The following is a 26,280-nucleotide window of genomic DNA, read 5'->3' as shown; positions in this document are numbered from 1 at the left end:
ATTCAGTCTTATCTTTTTGTTATTTTTTTTAAGTAGATTCCCAGTGTCGCAAACCATTTCACAATATTTAACCCCTCATCAACCACATTAGGTCTCACAGAAAAAAAAATCGGATGGATACGGAATAGAAAGGGATAGATGAAATGCCATAGCTGAAGCCAACCATGCAACGCGAGTATGGGCTGTTAGTAGATGTGATCAATAGATTCCAAAGCCTCTCCATGTATTCGATATATGGGGTCAATTGGCATTCTCCGCTTCACCGGAATTTCCGGCGTTGGGAGGCCAGCTGAGCATGTTTTCCAGAGAAGAATCTTGATCTTGGGAGAGTCTGAACTTCCCAGACACAGTTCACTTCAGACAAGACCGTTAGTTCTTATCTTGAAATAAGAGCTGAAATCAACACTCCAACCTCCTAGAATTTGGCTTGAAAATCACTGAGTTATTTGTCACAAAGTCAGTCGCCTCAGTCGGTTGATCATTATCGAAAAAAGAAATCTCACTCGGTCATGCTTGTAAAAATTTGCGCTTAGACTCGACATTAGAGAGTCAAAGAGACTCGAGATCATACACTATCTACTCATTAATTTCTCGAAAGTATTAAAACCGGGGAAGATCTGGTCGAATCAACGCCTGCTGTCTCTCCTGCCACTGGAGGATTTGAGCAAGGTTCAGGATAATTCACCAGATCCTTGGAATCCATCTAAGAAGATGGGTGAAGGAAGAATTTCTTCACCCACCTTATGTGTGTGTGGTAATGATTTAAATGAAGACGTTCATATTTGGTTTTTAAATTAGTGTCTTAAATGAGGGTAAAATGATAGTCTCCCCTAAAACGTTAGAATCAAACATGGGAGGTTATAGTAAGATTGGCCATCCTAGGAAGGCTCTGCTCTACAACTTCCACTGCAAAACGGAGGTGCACGTTAAAGAGCCAAAGGAACCATCCAAGATGTAAAGCCCATTTTCACCAATGAAATGAGAACTTCCCAGATCCCACTAGCCAGTGAATTCAAACTCGCACATAAATGATGCCTCCGACAAACGCCCAACTGAAAACTTGAATGCATATACGCTAATCAGGCAGAATTTCAAATTGTGATTCCCGCTCCAATTTGCTCCATTTACATCCTTGGCCATGAAAGGCAGACGTTCATCACCAAGATGACTGACTTGATCTAACGAGAATGGGGATCAGAATACTCGTCCCCTCTCCTAAAATAGTATATACATATACACAATCACGATGTTGCTATTCCCCCAACTTATACATATGATGGTGGTGTTGATTCCTGAACCTAAACCACATTCTACACATTCAACAATCACCAATTTGGAGAATTCAATGCCTATATTTACATCCAAGTAATGCAAGCCTTCAAAAAGACAGCTTCTGGCATTTTCCAGAGAAAAATTGATTGGCATCAAAAGATGGGGGAAAATTGCATGAGTCACCTTTCCTGGTCTCGCTGATCACCAGCTCCCATGCCTGGAACTGCAGATATCTGACTGTCCCTCTTATCTTTATCACCAGGAGATCCATTTCCATTGCGGCAGGCTGCCAATCCCTTATCCTCTCCAGCTGCAGAGGAAGATGGACCAAGATCTTCCTCAATTGGGAGGGTCCGCTTTGAGCCCTCTAAAGCAACACCGAGAACAATATTTTCTTCTAAGGCAGGCCTGGGTATTGGAAGGGGTGCAACTGATGATCTCTCACTTTCTTGCATTGTCAGTGAGTTGATTGCAGAAACTGCTGCCTTCTTAGATTGCTGCCTGTCTGAGTTGGCCCGGACTGAACTTTCCGACACTGAAGCTGGTGTCTTTGAGTGAGTTTTTGACGAGGTATCAGATGAAGATGCCACGGCAACTTTTGATTCTGCCTTGGAGTTAGCTGATGATGCCCCACCCTTAGCATCTGTCTTGGAGTTGGATACTACTACGACTTTCGCATCTCCTTTGTTGTTAGATGGTACTCCAACTGTTGGATCTCCTTTGTTGTCAGATGTTACCTCAACTTTCGCATCTCCCTTGTCAGATGTTGCCCCTACCTTAGCATCTGTCTTGGAACTGGATATTTCTCCAACTTTAGCATCTCCTTTGTTGTCAGATGTTGCCCTGACTTTCCCATCTCCTCTGTCATCAGATTTTACCCCAGCTTTTGCATCTCCTTTGTTGTCAGATGTTGCCCCAACTTTCACATGTCCCCTTCTGTCAGATGCTGCTGCAGCCTTAGCTTCTACTTTGGACTCGGGCATTGATGTCGTAACAACCTTAGCATCCTGTTCTTCATTTGAACGAACTGGGCGAGTTTTTTTGTCATCGCCACTAATTCTATATGGGGGCTCTATCACTAGGACTGGATGGTTAGCAACAGGTCCAGGACGAGTGAATACTGCATCCCCAAATGGCACACTTTCCATGTCAGCATCACTGTATATTTTCTGAACCGTACGGATGGGAGTGGCAAGCCGAGCACGGTGATGGCTAATGACCCTTAGGAGATCCAACAAAATAGCTTCCTGTTCCATTTTTTCATTTTAGCTCAGTAAATTATTACCAACGCATGCAGCAACAAACTAGAAATGCATGACAGGAGGTGTGACAACTGTGCCCATAAAAAACAAAAACATGATTATTGGCAATGTAACCAGATACAAATATGAACACAAATCTACCAAGAAAGGATTTCAGCAGAAGCAATATTGGAGCACTCCATTCTTTCAAGGCCAGCTCAATCCATTTCCTTTGCTTATCAAGAAGCTTTCTTATAGATGAGTTTTTAACAACCTACTTTTATGCCAACAAGAACTTGAGAAGAGCAAAGTTAGGTATCCAACACCAATTACTTGGGGGTTAAGGTTAACTGCAGTTGGCCCATACATCTTACCATTTAGGAACTCACCAAGGGATTCAACTGACCAAAAAACTCCTCCTTTCCCTTCACTATTTGACAGCAAACTGCACACAAGAAACTTGAGGACCCATCCTCCCTTCCACCAAACCCTTTCTAATCCCTTCTCTTAATTGGCAAGTGAAATATCTAGCTTCGCATTTTTCTTTCAGCGATTCATCCTTCTGAAACCCACTACATCTTCCCGCATAAAGAGACACAACCATATCCTCCTCCCCCCCCCCCAACAAAAAAAAAAAGAAAAAAAAAGAAAGGAAAACACCCGACCCCAGAGGTGCACACATTGATACAAATATCCCATTCATATGTCCAACAATTTAATATTGTAACAGACTCCCAATTATGAGTGCCAGAATAAGTTCAAGGTTAGGACAGTAGCAATCACGACAGTTCAGGGAAATATAAATTATAAATTAAATCTTCTTACCTTGACGCAGAGGTACTCTTCAAAATGTGAGGTCTTCACAAAGCAGGAGATCAGAATCTGTAAAACATACCAGGGCAGGGAGAAGGCATTACCAGTTGATCATAACATTCTGTAAAGAAAACTACATCACCATCAAAGCATTCTCCCAACTAAATGGGATCGACTACATAGATTCTTGCAAAGATGAAATATTTAATAATAAAAGAGAGAAGCAAAACAAATCCAGCAACAGCTCACCAATCCTACTTAAATTGGGTCAATTTAATGGATCCTTGTCCATCAGCTTTGTTCAGAATCATACTTAGACCAGTTAAGCACATCTTTCCTCGCTAGCTCTACTAGGGTCATTCAAGCCTGCCCCTAGCTCTTTCAGATCCTTTAATCTGAATCAAACTGATTCTTCTAAATGGTTTAGAAAGTTGCCAACAAACAAGACATCATACATAGGTTTATGAATTCCAAGGAAAAACTCTTATGAATAGGGAAACAACATTATTGCCATTGCTATAGTCTTTTCCCGTCAAAGAGTTCTAGAAAAAAGGTACTTGAAGGAAAAAGGAAAAAAATCCTCTACATAAAGATTCTCAATTTTCTATCGTAATACTGCGGTACGGTACAAGGAAAAATGACAAATGGAAACATAACTAAAATTATAAGCTGAAATTCATATAACTTGACTTCAGACTTTCCCAGCAAACCAAAATCCATCACAAAAGCCCATAGAGGCTTTTAAGTTGATTAAACTATCAAATAATAGGGAAAGATGATTACCAAGAGAGCCTGATTCTCTGGATTAATATTTTCTAGAAACACTCTCCTATGCAATTTCTGCTGCTCCACTTGAGGATTTTTTGCCAAGACTTTACGCATGTCGGCTACAATATTCTGCACATACAAAAATAGTATGCAAGTATTATTGATCTGAAGGAAAGAAATTGACAGCGCATGGATGGCAAACGACATGATGGGTGGCTGGGTGCTCACATTAATCTTATTAACATCTAAGTGACTGATGGCAAGGTGTGTTTTGATACGCCAATGAGCTTTCTGGCTAAGATTCCTCACAACATTCACAGTGAACTTGTGGTTTGGAATGTGAACTGCTTCACGATCATCACCTCTTACAATTGTTGGTGACCACCAGCCCACATGCTGAAACAATGAAAAGTCACATAGATCGAGAAGTGCATTAAAGGCTCAGTACCTTATGAAATAAAAGAGAACTGATGAAAGGTCTTTCATAGCCTACCAAATCACAATATAATTTATATTTTTGGGGTGGGGAGGTGGGAGAGAAATAAAATTCTATCAAAAGTTACCTTAAAGGATGAAGGAGAGAAAAAGAATAAACATGTGTTGGTACCTCCCTCTTTTCAATTTGCAAAGTAGCATAGCACTTCAAGCCCACTCAAGAAAATTAAAAGCAGGTGTATTTCCTCGAACAGAGAAACAAGCATACATAAATGCAGCAAGAGATATCAAGCTGCATCCACATGTAGACTATTTCCTTTTCTTCCCCTGAAATCTTTCTTTTCCCATGTTTTCCATATTTTCCTAGTTCTAAAATGTAGATTTTCTACGGCTAGTACAAACCTCAACAGTACCAGAAACTTCATAGCCTTGAATCTTTGTTTGGATCCATTCATTCACAACAAATGGCCGTGTTGCATGGATCATCACGCTTGACAGAAAGTTCGTGAATATCTGAAGACATTAACAAGGATACTAAGCATTTCAAGAAAACTCAAAGCTAGATGCAATCAAAATAAAGAATGGAAGGAAGTGACGATACGTCCTACATATACAAGCATCATCACCTTTCCAGGCATTATTAAAGTTACTTTCCTTCTACCAGTAGATTGATGCAAGAAACAATACCTCACGACCAGCAAGTGTCAGCAATACTGTTCCAAGACCTCCAGCAGTAAGCCACTTCTGAGTAGAGAAGCCTAACAACTCCATGAACAATGAAACAGCAGCAACCCATACTGCAGTGTATACAGCTTTACCAGCAAACTGGAAACCCATCTGACAGAAACAACCCAAAAAAAAACATTAATTGTAGATGAACAGCTATACCTGAAGTGTCCTCAAGATAAGCTTAAGGAAGAGTTTGATCCAACTATATGTTAAAAAGAAGAATAAGGGTGAAAAGTGCACATATATCCTGATGAGATATTCAAAGCAGCAACACCAATAGTACTTGAGACGGACAAACAGAAAGACAAAAATAAGAAAATAAACTTTTGATTTCAGGCATATATAAGCTTCAGACTCTTGACAAGAGAAAAGTCTGCATTCAAAACACACAGTCATGCCGCCTAGGTAACCTACGTGATGGACGGGGAAATAAATCAAGGAACGCTTTGGTAATTACAGGAAAATCAAAAGGGAACTTAAGAAGCTGAATCAATGAACAGCACTAAGTTGGACCCATGAATTAACTGTTGTGGCTTAAGAGGTGATTGAAGGCAAAGGAGCAGCAAAATAGCTGTTTGAAGGCAAAGGAGTTGTGGAAATAGAGTGAAAATGGGTAGAAATCACCAAATACAAGAAAAATAAGCAAATATAGTCAAAACCTAAGCTGCAAAAACCAGGGCAGAAAGGTCAATGGAGGATTTCATAAGGAATAATCAACCAGTTTTGGTCAAAATTTGGTCTGTTTCGACCGAAACATTGTAATGGACAAAATATTGCAGGTTTCGTTTCGATTTTGAAAAATGCAGATATTTCAGTTGAAATTTATTCCATGGCACTAAAAATATCAAGTACTTGGAAATGAAATTCTATTATCATCTGACTAATCAAAGTATGATCTTTAATGTGCAATCAAGCTGCAGCAATATAGTTGTCAAGGCATCACCTATGTGTTGACTAGGCATCCTGGTGGATCTTGAGGGGGTTAGGCAACGGCCACTTTGGTGTTGTCATTCTAGATTTGACCCTTATTTACACCAAATATCATTTACTTAAAATAATAACTCAAAAATACGCCAACAACCCCACCCTGCTTATTCAAATCCAATAAAAATAATTACAAATAACACTGCAAAAAAATAAAAAGCTGACTTCTCACAAGGGAAAAGAACTGGACATCGACAACTGCAATTCAGACTTTTATTCTGGAGTTTTTTTTCCCCCCAAATCTAAAGGTTCCACAAATCATAATATGGTAAAACATTCCTAAAACCACAATTGCATTAAAATATTTATTTTCTTACAAATAAAATTATAAAAGGATGTTCTATTCGGGTGATTTAGACATTGTTCGCACACATCAAATAAAGTTTGACTGGAATATAACTCTCCTAATTATACCAAATATCATTTACTTAAAATATTAATTCAAAAATATGCAAACAACCCCACCCCGCTTATTCAAATCCAATAAAAATAATTACAAATAACACTGCAAAAAAATAAAAAGCCAACTTCTCAGTTCAAGGGAAAAGAATTGGACATTGACAAATGCAATTCAGACTTTTGTTCTGGAGTTTTTTTCCCCCCCAAATCTAAAGGTTCCACAAATCATAATATGGTAAAACGTTCCTAAAACCACAATTGCATTAAAATATTCATTTTCTTACAAATAAAATTATAAAACGATGTTTTTATTCGGGTGATTTAGACATTGTTCGCACACATCAAATAAAGTTTGAATGGAATATAACTCTCCTAATTATACATTAAACTTAAGCACCTCTTTTTCTTCTTTTTGTGGTGGTGAGGGGGGGACGGATGGGGGGGGGTTGGTTCAGAAATTTAGGCACCATTAAATATGTTGGAAGCTGGCCTTATGTTCTACCTAATACAAAAGATCTAATGTAAAATTAAGTCATTTAACAAACGAACTTCTCTAGCAAAAACAACAACAATAAGCCTTGTCCCAACTAAATGGGGTCGGCTACATGGATTCTTGCCTTCCAATCAGTTCTGTTCGAGGTCATGCTAGATACTAGGCCTAAGCTATGCATATCCTTTCTCTCCACTTCTCTTAAGGTTATCTTAGGTCTACCCCTAACTCTTCTAGTTCCTTCAATCTGAATTATATCACTTCTCCGTACAGGGGCATTTATAGGTCTCCGTTGAACGTGGCCGTACCACCTCAAACGACTTTCTCGAAGCTTATCACTTATGGGAGCAACTCCCAAACCAACTCTAATATGATCATTCCTTATCTTATCCATCCTAGTTTTGCCACTCATCCATCTTAGCATCCTCATTTCTGCCACACTGAGTTTATCTATATGATTCTTTTTAACAGCCCAACACTCTACACCGTACATAATAGCTGGTCGAACAACGGTCCTATAAAATTTTCCTTTAAGCTTTAATGGAATACGCCGATCACACAAGACCCCGGACGCACCTCTCCACTTCATCCACCCTATTTTAATTCTTTAGGAAACATCATCCTCTAAATCACCTCTTTTACTTATGATTGAACCTATGAACTTCTCGCGCAAAAAAAAAAAAATGCAGGCCTCCAAGTCAAGAGTAGTTTAACTACTTACTGAAAAATTTCTAAGAACAATAAAACCAAATAGACTATGTGAGTGATGTAGGTACACTACCCTGGATTATCCCAAACCCCACCCCCCCAGCATTTTGGGGGGGGGACAAAAAAAAAAAAAAAAAAAAACAACAATAAGCCTTTTCCCAACTAAATGGGGTCGGCTACATGGATTCTTGCCCTCCAATCAGTTCTGTTCAAGGCCATGCTAGATACAAGGCCTAAGCTATACATATCCTTTCTCACCACTTCTCCTAAGGTTATCTTAGGTCTACCCCTAGCTCTTCTAGTTCCTTCAATATGGATTATATCACTTCTCCGAACAGGAGCATTTATAGGTCTCCGTTGAACGGGCCGTGCCACCTCAAACGACTTTCTCTAAGCTTATCACTTATGGGAGCAACTCCCACCAACTCTAATATGATCGCTTATCTTATCCATCCTAGTTTTGCCACTCATCCATCTTAGCATTCTCATTCGCACACCGAGTTTATCGATATGATTCTTTTAACAGCCCAACACTCGCACCGCACATCATAGCTGGCGGACAACGGTCCTATAAAATTTTCCTTAAGCTTTAATGGAATAGCGATCACATAAGACCCGGATGCACCTCTCCACTCATCCACCCTATTTTAATTCTTGGAAACCTCATCTTCTAAATCACCTCTTTACTTATGATTGAACCTAGGTACCTAAAACAATCACTCGACGAATCTCTTATCGCAAGTATCACCACTTCATCATCGCCCGATCATGACTAAAGTTACAAACTAGATATTCGCTTCGATCTACTAAGTTTAAAGCCTTTGATTCCAAAGCTACTCTCCATGATTCTAATTTGGTATTAATCCCCACTGGGTCTCATCAATCAACACAATATCATCCCAAAAAGCATACACCAGGGACCTCAACAATGTCTGGTTAATATCAACCAGCAAATAGATATGGCTTAAAGTTGACCCTGATGTAGCCCAACTGTATCGGGAATCACTGTCCCCCCATGTCTAACACTATCACCAACCATCATACATATCCTTAACTATATCTACATATTACTTGCAACACTCTTCTAGTACTTGCCAAATAACGCCAGGGACCTATCATAAGCTTCTAGGTCAATAAATACCATATGAAGGTCTCCTACATTTCTATACCTCCATAAGTCTCAATAAGTAAATAGCCTCCGGAATCTTCCCGGCATAAACCCAAATTGGCTCCGAACCGTAGTTAAGTGTCTCAACCGGTTAAATCTCTCCCATAATTCATCGTATGCTCATCAATTTAATGCCTCATAGTTATTACAACTTTGAATATCTCCTATGTAAATGGAACCACAACACTCTCCTCCAATCATCGGCATCCCGTGCTCATAATCTTATTAAACAACAGTCAACCAAACTAGTCCAGGGTTCCTAAGCTTTCCATACCAATTGGGATTCATCAGACCGGTTTCCAAGTTATCCTCCTTAAAGCTCACCGGACACGAAAACGATATAAGTCGGACACGCCTGTGAAAAGTGAATCGTCCAAACATAAGTCGAAGAATGCTCATTAGTAAACAGAGAAATAGGTTCCCATCTAATACCCCCACAAACTAAACTACCACTCCATTTAAACATCAACATGTCAAACTACCTCCTACCCTCATCTAGCATTTATAAATAGATTTTTCCCTCCTTGTGCCCAACTATTATAACTCAATTCCCTTCTTTCCAATTTTCTTAGCTCATTTTATCTAACCTATACCTTTGAAGATCCTCAACATCCTTAGTTCTTTGCCATGTCTTAAAACTAACCTTTTTATTCCTAATGGCAGCTTGAACCTCACTATCCCACCACCACGTCTCTCTATAAGAATGGATCTTTAGGAATTTATGTTATCTGGGTATTTTAAGTTCACTATATCTTGTTTAGAAGTTAGCTATGTAGGATATTTGGTTTCTGAATTGTTCTTGGTTTCCTAGTTAAAGAGTTAGTCTTACTTTTTGGACTCCCGTATTTATCTTTATAGGGATGCAATTACCCATCGTTAAAGATGGATTTAAGACAATGAAGTGAGTTAACCACTTGAGAGGTTGTATGGCGATGCGTATGCACTTCCATCCTCTTCTTCTTCCCTTTCTTCTTTTTATGTGATTTCTTTCCTCCCCCACTGCAATTCTGATCCTTCCCAACTTTCCCCCTTCTCCAAACCAACCCTCCACCAGTAAGACTATGTATACAATGATGATGACCAATTCCGAGACCAGTATAAACCAAATGTATGCTTCTATTTTTTTTCTTTCCCCACTTTAAGCTGTTTTCAACTTCCAAAAGTTTTCTTCTTCAGTTCTGTTATCTTCTAGTTCTATCTTAAATTTTTTAGGGAAATTTTCAGTGCCATCTGCCGAGTTATCCCAAAAAATTAATGCTACCCCCTGAGTTACCCAATTTATCATTACTAACACCACTAGACTTTGTTAGTTTTTAGTTATCCATTTCCAACATTACCCCCCACACCCTACGTTTAGAAACAGAAAGAAAAGGAAGGAACATATCAAGGTAACTTTAATTCTTCGACTCCCATTCCTTCTTCCCTTGTTGTATCTGAGAAAAATATGAAGCAGCAGCTTCATCTCTCTCCATCGCCTTCCTTTATCTCCCAAAATGATGAATGGGATATAATAACTGGGTACTGTAGCAACAGAAGACGTAACAACCAGAGGTTTGCTGGGTGGGTTGGTCTTAACCGGAACTAAACTCTACATAATACAAAGGAAAGCGAATTAAAGAAAATGCCAGACTCATAGTTCCTAATCGAGTCGACTATTAATAGTAAATTATAGGTAAATTAAAGAAATACTTTAACTGGAGTAGTTAATAAAGTAAAAAGATTACATATTATTTCCTCCAACACATTCTCAGCAAAGTTACCAATTACAAAAAATTCCTGGTGGACTAGAGGCCCAACATATATGTAATTCAACCCAAGGCTTTTTCCACCGAAATAAGCTCATTTTTTCCGATTTATCTGCAGATGGTTAACCCTGTTTAGTTTAACAAAAGGTTGAGTTTTTACATGTTGCCATTTATGGTTAGTTGCAGCATGCATGACGCAGAAGAAGAGTAAGTCTGTTCAACAGGTCTAGATGATATTCTCAACAGAAAGCACTCCCTACAAGTTTCTTAAAAAGACACACAACATGTTTGTGTTAGTATGAGAAAGTGAAACCCAGACCCAGATCAGAATAAGGCCACAGTCACTTTAGAGTTCAGAGGGAATAAATTCATATATTCATATATTCATATATTTGCAAGTCCAATGAGGTTACAGCAATAGCAATTTTGAGAAGAATCAACTACAGCTGGCAAAATGCAAATTCGAAGCCTATCTATTTCTTACAGAGTGTTGTTTAGGTCAATGCGTTTATGGAATAGAATAATAGATAAAACAATGACCAGATTGGACATACGTCAACATTTCATAGTGAATAGATGAACTTCAAGGGAAAAAAATGCTACGGTCTAAAGCATGTTTTCATTTGGTAAACAGATCAAGAATAAGCTGACTTTCAGGTACACTGATCCATGTACTTAATTGGAAAAGAACACTAGGTCTATAGTTCTTGTGTTTATGGGAGTTCATGTAATTTAAAGTTTTTAGGACACAATGCTTGGATGCAACCTTGGTTTCTAGAGTTTCTTGTCTGAATTGCTTTTCAACTGGGTATGAGTTATCACAGACACAAAGAGGGCCTGCTATTCTGAGAAGGAATTGGGTTACTCAGAGGAGATATGTATATAGGGCTACTCTACTTATTTCTCTACAAACAGAAATCACGAGCAAGAAGAGAACATTAACATAGTGAAATGAAGAGACAGAATCAAATCTTCTTATCTGGTCTTCATGACATGAGGATTCAAAGAAGATAAATGATGGGAAAAAGATGGAGGAGAAGACGGAAAATATTCATGGGAGAGAATAGATATTATGCAGAAGATGCAAGGATGGAGAAGAGGACTGATCACAGACGATAGAGGAAGACGAAGAATGAGTCGAGCACATAGTTGTTAAGGTGTCACCTAGGCATGCTGGAAGTGGTGAGGCCAGACTCACCTTATGGAAGCTCCATAAGGTGGTCGCCTTGGGGTCCAAGGCGTCGCCTCAAGTGCCTCAGACGTCTTCGACCTCAAGGCATCCGCCTTTTTCATTCTTTTTTAAAACCCAAACAAGCGATACATAGAGCATTCGATTCTGATCTGAAAATCCCTATTGGTTGGAACTACAATTAAATTTACACCAATGCTACATGGGATCAACATATATTACATTAAAAGAAAAAAATTGAGATTAATCTAAGGCTATTCGCAAATTGCAACACCAAACCAGAGCATGATTTGAACTTTTCTCTCGAGCGGCAACCATCAGCGACTTGCAGCGACCGTATTGGACTCTTCTCTTCTCACTGAACTCTCTCTCTCTCTCTCTCACTGGCGAAGGGCGAAGTGTTGTGACTCGACTCACTCCGGCGACTGTTACCTTATTATTTTTACGAAAAACAAAAAATTGGTTACTCTTTATCACAGAAGTAACAAAATGGAAACATTGCAGTGGCAGCTCTGCCACTCCGCGATATTTTTTAGTGCCTCTTCTCAGTTGATATTTGCAGAACACTCGGCAACTCTTCAAGTCTTTGTTGACCATCTTCTCAGGCGACAGAATGTCTCCAGCAACTTTTTATTTTTAAAAACTCTGTTATGGGGAGTTCCCCCCCCCCCCCCAACCTACTGAGACAGTAATTTTATCCCCCTTTTTGCGTTCATCACTTAATTCTAGTATCCTACGGCCATTTACAGCATTTGCTTTTGTTGAAAACTCTAGTATGTTGTTACAATGTTACTAAGGTATGCTGTTACAGTGTTAAAAAACTCTAGTATGTGTGGTTTCTAGTATGTTGGATGACTTAAGATAGCCTAATGTTAGTTCTTTTATTATATTAGATATGATATATTTATAATGAACTAGAGTGTATGCTTGTAAGGGATGTACTCTAAAAACTTCACTTAAAACGCCTTGACCATCTCGAAAGCGCCTCGAAGGGCACCTCAACTAGCCTAAACCACCATGCATTGCCTCGTCGCCTTGACAACTATGGTTGAGCATAGGTTTTTCCATTTAGGAATATTGTTGTCATTTTGAAAATTTTACCTTGCACTTAACTGTGATTTCCTAATGGCAGGAGGTGGCATTGATATATTGTCACCCTATAGGGGGTCTGACTAATAAATTGAATAAATCAAGGGGTAGCATTAATTTTGGAGTAACTCAGGGGAAGGTGCTGACAATTTCCCCATTTTTTGACACCCCTTGATGTGGAGTTCTATGACTTGATGCAGCTCAATGTTGATTTTTTATGATATAAGATAATATAATGTAGTATGATAAATAATGCTACAAGAGAGGGGAGATTAAAAAATATCAATTTGCTTACTGAAGTTTGTGAAAGTATGAAGCGAAAAAACCCACCCCACCAAGAGATCATGAGTTCACACCTCCTGGTTCACATCTTTCCTCCCTCCCCCATGGAATAGGTACACATTGGTAACAATAATACAAATAAAAATACTTGGGCGCCTTTGTCACCCAAGCAAGTTCCCTGTCACCTAAGTGCAGGGGTTCAAGATCTCAATCTCAACACCCATCGCACCCCCTCAAAAAAGAGAGATCTCACTCTAAATGGCGAGATCTCCCTCGAGATCTGGTATTTTTGCCGGCCAACCCAAGTGAACTCGAGGGCCCATCTTGGGGGGTTTTAAGGGTCAGGTTGGGCTCGAAGTTAGTATTTATCCTATTGTAGGCCTTTGAAACACACTGGTGGCCTTAGATCTGTGAGAAGACAACCCTAAGTATGAGTTATAACTCGACCCTAAGTTTGAAACCAAAATGCTGCAGGAATGAACATGCAAGATTATAAAACATGAAATATAAAACCATTAGGAGATATAAATGAAAAGCAAGTGATAAGATACATCAAGTAACTTACATAGCAATAAAATTCCATCCATATGAGTATGATACGACATCACACTCTCGACTCTCGAGATTACAATAATACAACCATCATAGTTCAATTTAAATCATAAGTTTATAATAGAAGTGTTGGGTATGGCTCATCCTTAATAGTCTGTTGCCAACAACCTTCCTCCCAAAGCACACGGTGTTGGTCAAGGGGCAGTGCCCCCAAGCTTGTAATGGACTTACATGATTTTGGGCCATGGGATTTCCTTTGCAATTTAGGCTTGGGCCCATAAATAGCTTGTTGCGGCCTCGGTTGAAGAACTTCTTCAAATGGCCTTATTTGATCTTCCTTTCTTGAAGTAGATGTGTTAAACCTTGTTGCAAGTCAAGATCTGGGGTCAATCTAACAAAAAAAAGGCAAAAATGAATGTTTGGAAGGTCTCGGCGATTTGGGAGGCGAGAGACTGAGACAGGTCAAGATCTCAACCTGACTTACTCAAGAGATGGCATTTAAAGTGGCTGAGTGGATTGAGATCTCAGTCCAAATTGAGATCTTGATCAAGATTTACTACAAAGGAGATCTCGCATTAGATCTCGACTCATTATCTCAAAATAGCGAGATCTCGGTTAGATATTGCAAGATCTCAAACCATGCCTAAGTGCTTAGGCACCCCCCCCCCAACCACCACCTTAGGTGAACTTCACAACTATGTACATCAAGGATGATAGACATCACAACCATATATTACATGATCCCACCAACTCATCAAACCAGGAGAGTAACTCTTGCACTATCCTAGACAGTACATCCTAGGCAATAGGTTTTCTAGACAAGCAACATCCTAAAAGATGGATTAGTAAATATAGATTTTCCATATGTAACGGGGCACAATGCATACTCAACCCTTTACGCTAGTATCAATGTTGCCGGCCAAACAACAATCATCTATTAATAGTGCTTCCGAAGTAATAATTATTTCAAACCATGGTGCAAATTTCAGTTGAAACCTAAGTTTCGAACCAGACAAAAACTGAAATCTCTAGGTTTTGACCAAAATTTTGGTTGAAACCTGGTACTTTTTTTTGAAATTTGGACCCTAGTTTTCGGGCCTTATGTAGACCTCCATTTCATCTAATTTCTTGCCTCCTACCTATTTAAAGAATAGTAAGCACAATGGAAATAGTATTTTTCCAAGAAAACCACTGAAAAGATCATTCAAGTATACCAACAAATGACTGGTTTCAACAAATATATATTGTATTGCATACAAGCATAGAATCATCATCATACATGAATTGTTTGGTAGAATGGTTACACATACAACAAGTCAACAAAATACAATGACCAACTAGATCAAGTGATGGTGTCATTAAGTTCAAGCCCATATATCATTTACACATATGTATTTTATAAAATACATAATTTAGAAAATAGTTTTAAAAATTAGAAACTTAGAAATAATGGTAGCAATAATCAAAAATAAGTTTGACAACACCCAGTCATAAATCATAGCACTAGACTAGACATATATTAATTTCAAAGCAATACAAGATCATTCAAAGCATGAACAAAACAAAAATAAAAAATAAAAATAAAAAGGAAAGTTTGGAACTGTTGGGTATAGCTATGTGGCTTAAGAGGTGTTTAAAGGCAAAACCTACAAAATTTTGGTCGAAACCTGCGAAATGGTATGAAACATGTGAAATTTCAGTTAGAACTTGGTAACGATACAAAATATTGGGAATTTCGTTTCGATTCGAGATTTTGCAAGCATTTTGGTCCAAATTTCACAGGTTTCAACGGAAATTTATTCCATGTTTCAAACTAGAATATACCACCTTTTACTTGAAGGAGACATGGAAAACCTGCCCATAAAAGTAAACTAAAAACCCCCCCCCCCCACGCTCGCGCACGCATGCACATTAGTGGAACCTGTAACTTGAAAGACATCCTACTTAAACATTTGTCCCAGTGCCCACCTAGGGAAACCACATCTTTGGTCCTCAATCGCCAAGATGTCTAGGCAAGCCATGCACAGTGGTCACTTAACTTCTAGGGAACTGGGGAAATTCGCATAATACATGGTTGATACAAGGGGTAACAAAGTACAGTCTTTGTATCACAGATAAGGCTGGTATTATGAATAAGAGAAAATAGGACAAAGTAAAAAGAAATTAACCTAAAAGGCAAACAGATGATTTTGCCACTCCAGGAAGAGAAGCAGCAGCAGCCACCAACAGGGATTTCAGTGAGAATCAGACGGTGGTGAATGCTACTTGGGTTGCGTCAGGATGCTTTAGTTCAATATTTTCATCTTGTGTTCGTGTTTTAAGTTGAACCATAGTAGTTCAATTCAAGTAGTTATAGTAGTTTTCTTTTAAGTGTTTAATTGGGATGGATTATTAATCTGTTCCAAGTCTTCTATATAACTGGTTGTGAGGGGGACAAATATTGCGGAAAAAACTTGGAATCAATGAAAAACTGCTCTTCTTCTCCGTTAAAGGATTTTTGTGGGGTTGGCGTTTGAATGTTTGATCCAGTTGATACATCGCAGAGGGAAGTCTGGATAGTTTGCTTTGGTTCTCTTTTGCATCTCCATTACTATTCTACAGTCTAGCAACCAGCTCTCAAGGATTACTTATAAACAACATGTTCAAATCCCAACCCCTTGGAACTGCAGATGGAAAGCAGTGCTATTTTTCCTAAACGTGAATTCCCATTTTTATTTTTTCTTCCCTATTTTTACCAAACTTCATACTCAGCCCAGACTCCCAATGCTGGATTTTTTTTTTTTTTTTTGGGGGGGGGGGGGGGGGGGGGGAGCTGACAATTTTATGTATATTGGGGGTGGGGACTATTACATATACCACTAGGGAGAGTCAGATGCTGACCTCTTCGCCAATAGGCATTGGTCATTGCCAACTGGGCCATCCCTTTTGTGGTAACCATGGATATTCTCCTAGTCTGACAGAGTTCTGCACTTCCCAAATAGGGAACCAAACCCAACTTCGATGAGATTCTGCACAGTGAACCACTTCAACCAAAATTCCCATTCTAAGCCCTCACACTAGATCCAGCCCTTTGGTGGATGGTGGTAACCATGGATATGCTCCTAGTCTGACAGAGTTCTGCACTTCCCAAATAGGGAACCACACCCAACTTCGATGGGATTGTGACCAGTGAACCCCTTCAACCAAAATTCCCATTCTAAGCCCTCACACTAGATCCCCAACACACACCCCCCCAAAAAAAAAAAAAAAAAAAAAAAAGAGGAAAAAACGACAACAACCAATATATATATATATATATATATATATATATATATCTTTACCTTGCCACTGATTCCCTATAGACTGGTTACCTTAGTTTGTTACGCCACTGGAATTAGTAAATCTAATACCTAATCTCAAACCCCAAAACTCCATTAAACCACCATAAACTAACTATTTCCCCTGTTTTAACCTAAGCAAATTCACCTTTTGGTAAGGAGCCTGATTATTGGCTATTACTTGGATTAGTTCAATCTAGGACAAAATTAAGGATGGGAAGAAAAACTGTGTACTAATCAACAGGGCCCAAATTGTCCATCCTCCAGTCCATTGCACATAAACATTTAGATATCTGAATCACTACCCAAAGGCAAAATGGTGGACCATAGTTGTCAACACATCATCTAGGTGCCACCTAGATGATCAAGCGGATTTATAAGGGCCTAGGCAGCTGCCGCATTATTATAGGGTGCCTTGCATTGGATTAATTGGTAATCAAGTTCTAGCACTTATTTATGCCAAATATCATTTGAGTAAATGTTTTTACATTTACTTAAGATATTATTCATAAACAAGAAAATAGTCCCCTATTTAAATCCAATAAAAATAGTTCAAAAATAAAAATTTCAAAAGGACAAAATAGTCAACTCCCAGTTCAAGAAAAAACTCCAGATTTTTCACTGTAGGTGAGAGATTCAGCTTTCAAATGCTGAGGTTTTTCTCGAACCTAAAAATTACATGAATCTAAATATTGATAAAACACTGCTAAAAACCACAAGTGGGGTAAAATATTCATTTGTTTACATATTTCAGAAGGTATTTTCTTTCAAGTAATTTTGACAGCATTCAAACACACCAAATAAGGTCAGGGTGGATCATAATTCCTTCAATGTCAATCAGGTTTCAGCCATCTTAGATTTATCAGAAAGCTTGTTTTTTGGTCCACTGGATACAAAAAGTCACATGTAGAAATATAATCATTTGATCAATCAAATTTTTATAAGAACATTTCTCTAAACTGAAAGAATTTAATTATTTATTGATAAGATCATATTTTCTAAGAAAAATACAAACCAAATGTGAGACTAGATATACCTGAAAAAGAAAAAGTCCAAGAACATATAAGCCAACCTATATTTTGATTGCTTCAAACTTCCAATAGCTTGCTTCTTTAGTACTGCTATCCTCTGTTTCTATGTTGAAATTTGAGCACTAAACATGACTAAATACTGATTTTTGATGACTTGATTTGACTTAATGTTGATTTTTAATGATTCAATGTAGCTTATTATTGAATTTTTTATGATACAAGTAAGATAATTGATATGTTTAACAAATGATACTGGAACACAATTTTGACTGCCTAGGCACCACCAGAGCGCTTTGGAAGGGCCTCAAATACCTAGGATCACCTAGCACCCTAACAACTATGCGATGGACAGTAATATCCAATAACTACTTACTCATATACTGGGAAATATAAAAAAGTGAGCACACAAGTCAGATTTGGAAAAGATAGACACCGAAAGCTGATGTGAATTTAAAATGAAATTGACACTAAAAGTCTGAAACTCAATAAGCTGTCATCCCTTCCCAGTTCTACATTGCACATGAAAAAACCACAAACTAGATATGCATGCATGCAAGTTACATAATGTTAAGCAACAGTAGTGTACATTTCTTGTGTCGCCCAATTCATTTGTCTCAGTAACGAACTTCTGTGTTTGCTGAATCAAGCTGCACAGAGAGAGGACCAGGTTACCATGAGTACTACCCCTTAAAATCTCTTGCTACAAACCAGGGTGATTGAAAATTTAACAAGCCAACCAAACCAAAGGTGCTAACAAGGAGAATATGCATAATGAAAAAAAACCACAGAAATAATATAAAATCAGATAAAGTATTCTTGAAGTAAGTAAAAATTCAACTAAAAATATCAATGGAAGCAATGCTGAAAAAGGAAAGAAGCTATGTATACCCCATTATAAGAGGAGTTTGCAGGTTTGTGTTTGATTCCTTTTCTCTACCAAGCAATAGAATAAATCACCCAAGCTTACGTAGCTCATAACAATTATGCCTCTCTTCTTGTATGCAATGCTATCAAATTATAGTTATATACTGCCAGTTCCTTCATTTACATGTCCCCTTTCTGCCGCTCAACTACTGAATGACCTTGCTCATGCAGAGTCCCAATCATGACATCCTTATTCTTTACAACCCTAACATCATTAGGAGGGAAAACTTACCCTCCCTTTTACTAACTATATTAAGTTCCTGAAAAAATTTAGCTATGTTCTTAACCTTATTCTTTTCTTGTTCTATCCCAGACCATCTACCATAATGACCCCACTGCTCATGTTTCTATGACACTTTCTTTTCCATTATCTATTTTCAAAAACAGTCTCCTCATTCATATTCTTCCCTTTTAGCTTTTCCATTTTTACTCATCCCAAGAAACAGGTCGTAAGCTTATAAAAGCACAGCTTAACCAGTGTGCCAAGGCATGTCCACAAACTTGTTTCAAATTGAAAAAGCTTTTTTCACTTGTGAAGCATGTGCCTTCTAAAAACAATAGACCATGATGTGACAATAGACAAAGCCAATTATTAACTACAACCACGAGATCTCGTGCAAGATATCCTTTGTAGTAAATCACGACCGAGATCTCGGTCAAGTCTAGATCTCGGTCCACTCAGCCAACTTAAATGCCATCTCTCAAGCGAGACAAGTCGAGATCTCGACCTGTGATCTCGACCTGTCTCACTCTCTCTCGTCTCCCTACTCGCCAAGACCTTCCAAACCTTTGTTTTTCCTTCTTTTTTTATGTTGGATTGGCGTCAGATCTTAACCTGCAACTAGGTTTTAGCACATCTACATCAAGAAAGGAAGATCAAATAAAGCCATTTGAGAAGTTCTTTAATCAAGGGCACAACAGCTATTCAAGGACCCAAGCCCAAACTGCAAAGGAAACCTGAGGCCCAAAATCATATAAGGCCTACAAGCCCGGGAGCGTTGTCCACTTGTAACCCCGCTAGGGTGGCCCCCTGGACCCCATGACTCAGGAGGGAAGGTCGTCAGTAACAGAATGTGAAGCATGAACCATACCCAACACTTCTATTATAAACTTATGATGGTATTATTGTACTCTCGAGAGTCAAGAATGTGATGTTGTATCGTACTCATATGGATGGAATTCTATTGCTATTTAAGTTATTTAATGTATCTTATCACCTACTTTTCATTTATAGGTCGTAATAGTTCTATATTTCATATTTTATAACCTTGCATGTTCATTCTTGTAGCATTTCGATTTCAAACTTGGGATCAAGTTAGAACTCATACTTAGGGTTATCTTCTCACAAATTTAAGGCCACCAGTTGTTTTGAAGGCCTAAAATAGGGTATTTACCAACTCTGGGGCCAACCTAACCCGAGATGGACCCTCAAGTTCCCACAAGTTGGCTGAGAAAAAAACCAGATCTCGAGCAAGATCTCTCTTTTTTTAGGGGGCAAGATGGGTGTCAAGAGCGAGATCTTGAACCATCTACAACAATCTCAAATATCCTAGTGGAAATTATTAAGCTAGTTACTTGTTCTACATAGGGGTCAATTGTTCTAGAATTAAATAACACAAATAACTTTGAGTAAACAATTTCACAAAAGCATAACTGTTATAGCTACCATTCTCACCTTGATAGACAATAGGCGAAGGCCAGCACAGTTGATAATGATCTTACAAATGTCAGGAGACGTTGCTTAACAGCCTGGCTAGCCTCCGAAGGGAGAATTACCGGATCCAATGCCCTACAAGAAGCATTGACCCATTAAATACCAAGTACAGAGACTGCAATGAAAATATTAGGTGGAAAAGAGAAACTCTTTATTCTTGCATTCCAGAAATGTAATGTCAAAGATACCTGCATATGAGTGTTGCTCCAGTCCACAGCAGAAAAGGTTGAAGATAAGAGGTCATAAAATAATGCGTACTACTCTTTCCCCAACTGCTATCACTCTTCTGCAGAGAAGAACAGGAGAGTTCATGTGTGTGTGAGAGAGAGAGAGAGAGAGAGAAAATTCACAAGGGAAATAAAAACCAAAACCCTGATTCAAGCTCTAAGAAAAAAGAAGAAATAAAATCTTTTGGTCTTTTCCTTCTTTTTTTAATTAGGATGGTAAAACTTAAAAGTTTGAAGTAGGCTTGGCTTCTGATGTAAATTTTCATGTTGGGATTATCCCCTTCTGTTTAGATTTCTCAACTGTGAACTGCTTTTTCTTAAATAGAAATTATATATGCTGTTTGGGAGAAAGACAATAATAAAGGGGAAAGAAAGTGGATTACATGAAGAAACATATTCCTGCTTTGGCGCATGAGTGGCCCGAGTCCCCATACAGTGAAAGCAATGATACCAACGGCTGGAACCAGTTGAAGCAGAAGAGGAGTTCCATGTAAAGCATGAAATGGTCTGCATGATACAATGAATAAATAAACTATATCTAAAAGAAGGATGACATCACTTCACAAACAGGTGTAACAAAAGGTAATACAAATAAGAATCAAAAAGAAGAGAAAATATGGACGAGAAAAGGGAAAAGAAGAATCAACTATCTAGCTTCCCCACCCCCATGAACAAAGGGGAAAAAAAAAGTCACACAAAAAAATGACTTGCCTATAGTAATTACATTGCAGAGGACAACTCCTCACATAGGGTTTTTTTTTTTTTTTTTTGTGGGGGGGGGGGGGGGGGAAGATTTTAACTCAGAAACTAAACTAACCAATGCTTGACAGACTGGGTCACTAAGACACCAAATGACAATAGAGGAAAAGGTCTCCCTATTGTGTTAAAATAATTAGCAACAGGAAACAGGGTTAAATACCAGTTGCCAAATTCCAACCTTCCCACAAAGATAGAACCTCAATAATACCCATTAATCATAACATAACTTCAGAACCATGGGAAAGCAAACAGAGTTTCCATTTTACTTTACATCATCTAATATGAAGTTTGAAATATTCAGATATAAAACTGGTATAGTAGCTGGGACATTCATGGGATGCCAATTTGTAGCCAATGAGAAAGAAAAGAGTGTGACATTGATGATGGAATTGTTCTTGGATGTTCACAAAATTGTATCACTAGGACAGACGTGCTTACTTTGTAACATTTTTTATTATTATGGGGAATTGAGCATAAAAAATAAAAGGAACTTTTTCAAGGACACCCCAAGATGATTGTCAAAAAGCAGACACCCCAAAGTATATTAAATTGGCAGAGACACCCCAAAATGTCTCTTGAAATGTGCACAGTGGTGCACTCCATTAGCAAATGTTGTTTAATGGTTAGATAATTTCATAATTCCTAAATTGCCCTTAATATCTTGTGACTTTTCAGTATTGCCCTTAATTACTTGCCTTTAATTGACTTTAGAGTCTAGATGTTACCCTTGGTAAAATAAAATCCTAAATTTCAGTTTTACCCATTATGGAAGGTATGTAGAATAGGATATAATTGTAATTTTCAAAATAAAATTATATTTATAAATCAATGGGCAATTTCCAATATGACATATTTAGTTATTTAAACACACATACACAGAAGTTATTTCCGTACACTAAAGCCAAATCCCAATCAGTTAAGAGCAGCATAAACACCTCAAGCAGAGCAAAGCGAGTACTATAAAACAATTCTAAGATGTATGGTAGCCTTTATAGTTCAGGAGTATAACAGGAGTCCTCACAAGTGCCCTTCAAACATTATTAGATAATAGATAGTTTTAATCACTCATAATTGCCAAGTTTAATCTTAACCAAGACAGAAACCATCAATTGGAATAGGGGCATACATAAGCAGCATTTGTGCTATGAACAAAGGCAGTAGGGAACCCAAGTACTTCATCAAATAATGCCCCATATGCTGTCAACTTCATGCTAATATTCCTTAACAGAAAAATTAATTTATATAGCATAAATTTTAAATTAACCATGAAAATGAAAGAATAACAGAAAATTGAAGGTTAGAAGAGGGCACTATTAAATAAGAATTTCTAAACTTCTAAATTGTGATTAAGGGAGATCAGTGTGAACTAAAATATAATGGAGAACCCTAGGCCAATTATAACAGATCTTTATGGAAGCTGGATTAAGGACCATGGAAACCATCAACCCAGTCAGAAGAATAAATCTGCAATGCCACACTCTCTTTCCCAAGACATCCCTTTTCGTACTCAAAGAACGAAGTGGCTAGGTTTCAGGGTTAGGTGTGTAAACACTCTCAAGGAAAGAATTGACTTCTACTCCATGCTTCAGGACAAACATTTAATGGTCCTCTTCACAACTAAATATTCTTCCTCCACCCCCACCCCCCCCCCCCCCCCCAAAAAAGAAAATTCCAAAAAAAATAATAAATAGACAAATACCTTGTCAATCCCAGGGCAGCTTTGTTCACAATGGGAATCACATTTGCTTGACCTGGTACTAAAGACGATCGGCAGATAAAATCCTTACATCTGGAATGTACAGAACAAGTTTGCCTGTTTACACTGTTTAAAAGTTGCAAACTCCAAGCATCTTGCCACTGGAAAAGGAAGCACAGAAGAAAAAAAACAATAAATAAATTATCGAGTTTGAGAGAAAATGAGAGTGGATTTTAAGCACCAGAGAGCATTCTGAATAAAAAGAATAGTGTTTAAATAGGATGTATTTTGGACACAGACAATATGAGAAGAAACATCAACAATTTTCTAGTGAAAAGAGTTTCAATGCACCAAATGTGTTCTCCATCCAAAATTCAGATTGAAGAAATTAGAAGAGCTAGGGGCAGACCTAAGATAACTTTGAGAGAAGTGGTGAGAAAGGATATGCATAACTTAGGCCTTATATCTAGTACAGCCTCAAACAGAGCTGATTGGAAGGCAAGAATCCATGTAGCCAACCCCATTTAGTTGGGACAAGGCTTGTTAGGACATGAATCACCAGCCATGATATCAGATATTATGTGCTTGCCCAGGTGCTTCTACATTGAGATACAGTTGCAAATAGTACACATCTTTATCCATCTTTAAAGTCCTAGCAAACTGCCAATAAAGCACCATAAACAGTTGACGTTCCACAGCTTAACATCAAAGACAAGACAAGCAAACTTCAGCAATCTAAATCAGAAATAAATCGATGATTCAAGTATGGAAAGTTTATGTTTTCAGTGATCAATTACTTTGAAATGCCAATGGTTATCAAATCTTCTTTTGCTTGGTTTAGAAAAACACCCCCCCACAGGCCCAAAAAAAATAAAAAACTAAGGAATCAGAAAGTGACATAGAACTAAGTCACTAACAAACTTCAATCAAAGAAGAAAGCAACAGTAAGCAAAACAGACCTAATATACTTAATGCAGGGTTAGGGGAAAAATAGAGACAATCAACAAAAGATCCTCTGTCAAAAAAGAACCATACCGAAGCATGTGATGAAAAGGAGGCACTTAAAAAATGTAACCGGCCTCTCCCTGCCAAGCTCTGAGCAAGGAATCGAAAATGTAATCAGCAGCATAAACATTAAAGAACAAATGCAATTCAACAACATAATACTTAATAATAAAGAAACAAAAAACAGAACTTATGTACCTTGAATCGGTTACCACATACATGGTTCTTGCCAATTCCCAACTCATGGGACAATTGTAAAGAACCAGAAAAGGCCATTAAATTGGCTTAAACTAGGGATGCCACTAGCAGCATGAGCTCATAATACTCTCTGTTAGAAAATAAGCTTTAATCAATCAAAACAGTAGCTAAACTTGAAAGATAATGGAGAAGAAGAAGAAGCAACAATGGGCTGCGATTCTAGCTTAGCACTCCTAGAATCGCAGCCTTATATTTATAGATATCAATAGTCTAGATTACAACTTGAGAAGCAAGCCATCTTGCCCTCTAAAAAACGAAATAAAGAGTACAACTTATGGACAGAATTTTCTAGTCTTCTAACTCCTAAAATCTGTCCAAAATATAAATTATTGAAAAATGAAAATTCTAAAATTAGTAACTAACAGAAAATAGAAACTATACTTTCTAGAAACTCCCAAAACTTGTATAGCAAGATTCCTACATTGAAATAGAAAGTAGAGTAGCATCACTAGCATGGTACTATTCACATTACTGTTCATGTGAACAGTAAAACTACCCAAAACTTGCACATACCTCAACACTCTCCAAAGTTGAATTTTTAAAGAGATTTGGGAGGTAGGACAAATTTTAATGGGCCAAAGGTCTCCAATATCTGAAACATATAAACATAAAATGAGATGTTTAGCTCAGAGCAGAAGATACTGAAATTAGCCTAGAAATGACATATAAATGTCTTAAAACTTTGTCAAATACAATGAGAATGATGATGCTTTTTGCTTTCTTTTCTTTTGGTGATAATATGTCAAGTTCTTATGAAAATAAATATCAAATAAAAATGGTAGAAAGAGAAAGGAGAGAGTTGGGAAGCAGGAGGGAAGAAACCAAATATGAAGACAACACCTTCACTAGAAAGCTAATTACATGAAAACCAAGTGAAATCTCAGGGCAAACTTCTCCCCAGATTGACCCTTCCTCTATTATATTATCCTTTTGTCTTCTGCCTTTCTGCCCTGACCCTCGATATATCATGCTAGGAAGAAATAAAAACAAGAGTCATCAAAGAGGTAACTTCAGGATGTGTTAATGATGCAGGGCAAAGTACAAGCTCCTAAAGATCTACCAGAAGCCCAAAATAATCACATTATCATTCTTCATGACTTCATCCACCACCAACATCCATCATCCAGACCACGAAGTCCCTCTTTTGCAGTTTTCTTGGAAAGGTCAAGAAACTTCCAGATTCCTTCACCCAATCAGATGGTTCATTGTCTGCAAGCCCAAATCTGGAGGCCCAAGCATCCACAATTGAAGACCTCAATATTGCCAAGCTCCTCAAACTCATTTGTAGAATCACCTCCAAGGAAAACTCCATTCATACCTGCTGAAAAATAATTCACTCTAGACCCCCACCATACCCTCAAACCCTTCCTAGACTTGGTGATAAAAATCCTCTCCCTTCACCCTTTGGCTCTCTCTGCTATGTCCTTCAAAATAGTGGATGGTGCTAATATCTCCTTCTGGCTTGACTCTTAGCACCCTCTGCCC

General features: G+C 38.0%; 1 protein-coding gene across 3 annotated transcripts in view; it reads right to left on the bottom strand.

Moving 5' to 3' along the window:
- Positions 1–1,156: 1,156 nt before the first annotated feature.
- LOC149018132 (mechanosensitive ion channel protein 3, chloroplastic-like) overlaps positions 1,157–26,280 on the bottom strand; it is a 34,090-nt gene continuing 8,966 nt past the window's right edge. For 2 of the 3 annotated variants that reach the window (XM_089152453.1, XM_089152454.1), the window contains exons 2-15: positions 25,309–25,387; positions 24,736–24,865; positions 24,568–24,627; positions 23,536–23,693; positions 21,461–21,584; positions 21,039–21,136; positions 20,812–20,925; positions 18,799–18,859; positions 5,217–5,366; positions 4,932–5,042; positions 4,323–4,490; positions 4,110–4,223; positions 3,339–3,395; positions 1,157–2,519 (exon numbers count right to left, since the gene is read on the bottom strand). In XM_089152453.1, coding sequence (XP_089008579.1) covers positions 1,452–2,519; positions 3,339–3,395; positions 4,110–4,223; positions 4,323–4,490; positions 4,932–5,042; positions 5,217–5,366; positions 18,799–18,859; positions 20,812–20,925; positions 21,039–21,136; positions 21,461–21,584; positions 23,536–23,693; positions 24,568–24,627; positions 24,736–24,813 — 2,361 coding nt within the window. In that variant the 5' untranslated portion in view covers positions 24,814–24,865; positions 25,309–25,387 and the 3' untranslated portion in view covers positions 1,157–1,451. The remainder of the gene's footprint in view (positions 2,520–3,338; positions 3,396–4,109; positions 4,224–4,322; positions 4,491–4,931; positions 5,043–5,216; positions 5,367–18,798; positions 18,860–20,811; positions 20,926–21,038; positions 21,137–21,460; positions 21,585–23,535; positions 23,694–24,567; positions 24,628–24,735; positions 24,866–25,308; positions 25,388–26,280) is intronic. The other variant, XM_089152455.1, reaches the window with a different exon arrangement.

This window comes from Hakea prostrata, chromosome 4, assembly GCF_041222555.1.
Source record: "Hakea prostrata isolate BN-2017 chromosome 4, UWA_Hpros_2, whole genome shotgun sequence".
Taxonomy (NCBI): domain Eukaryota; kingdom Viridiplantae; phylum Streptophyta; class Magnoliopsida; order Proteales; family Proteaceae; genus Hakea; species Hakea prostrata.
This window is presented reverse-complemented; position numbering and strand designations above follow the sequence as displayed.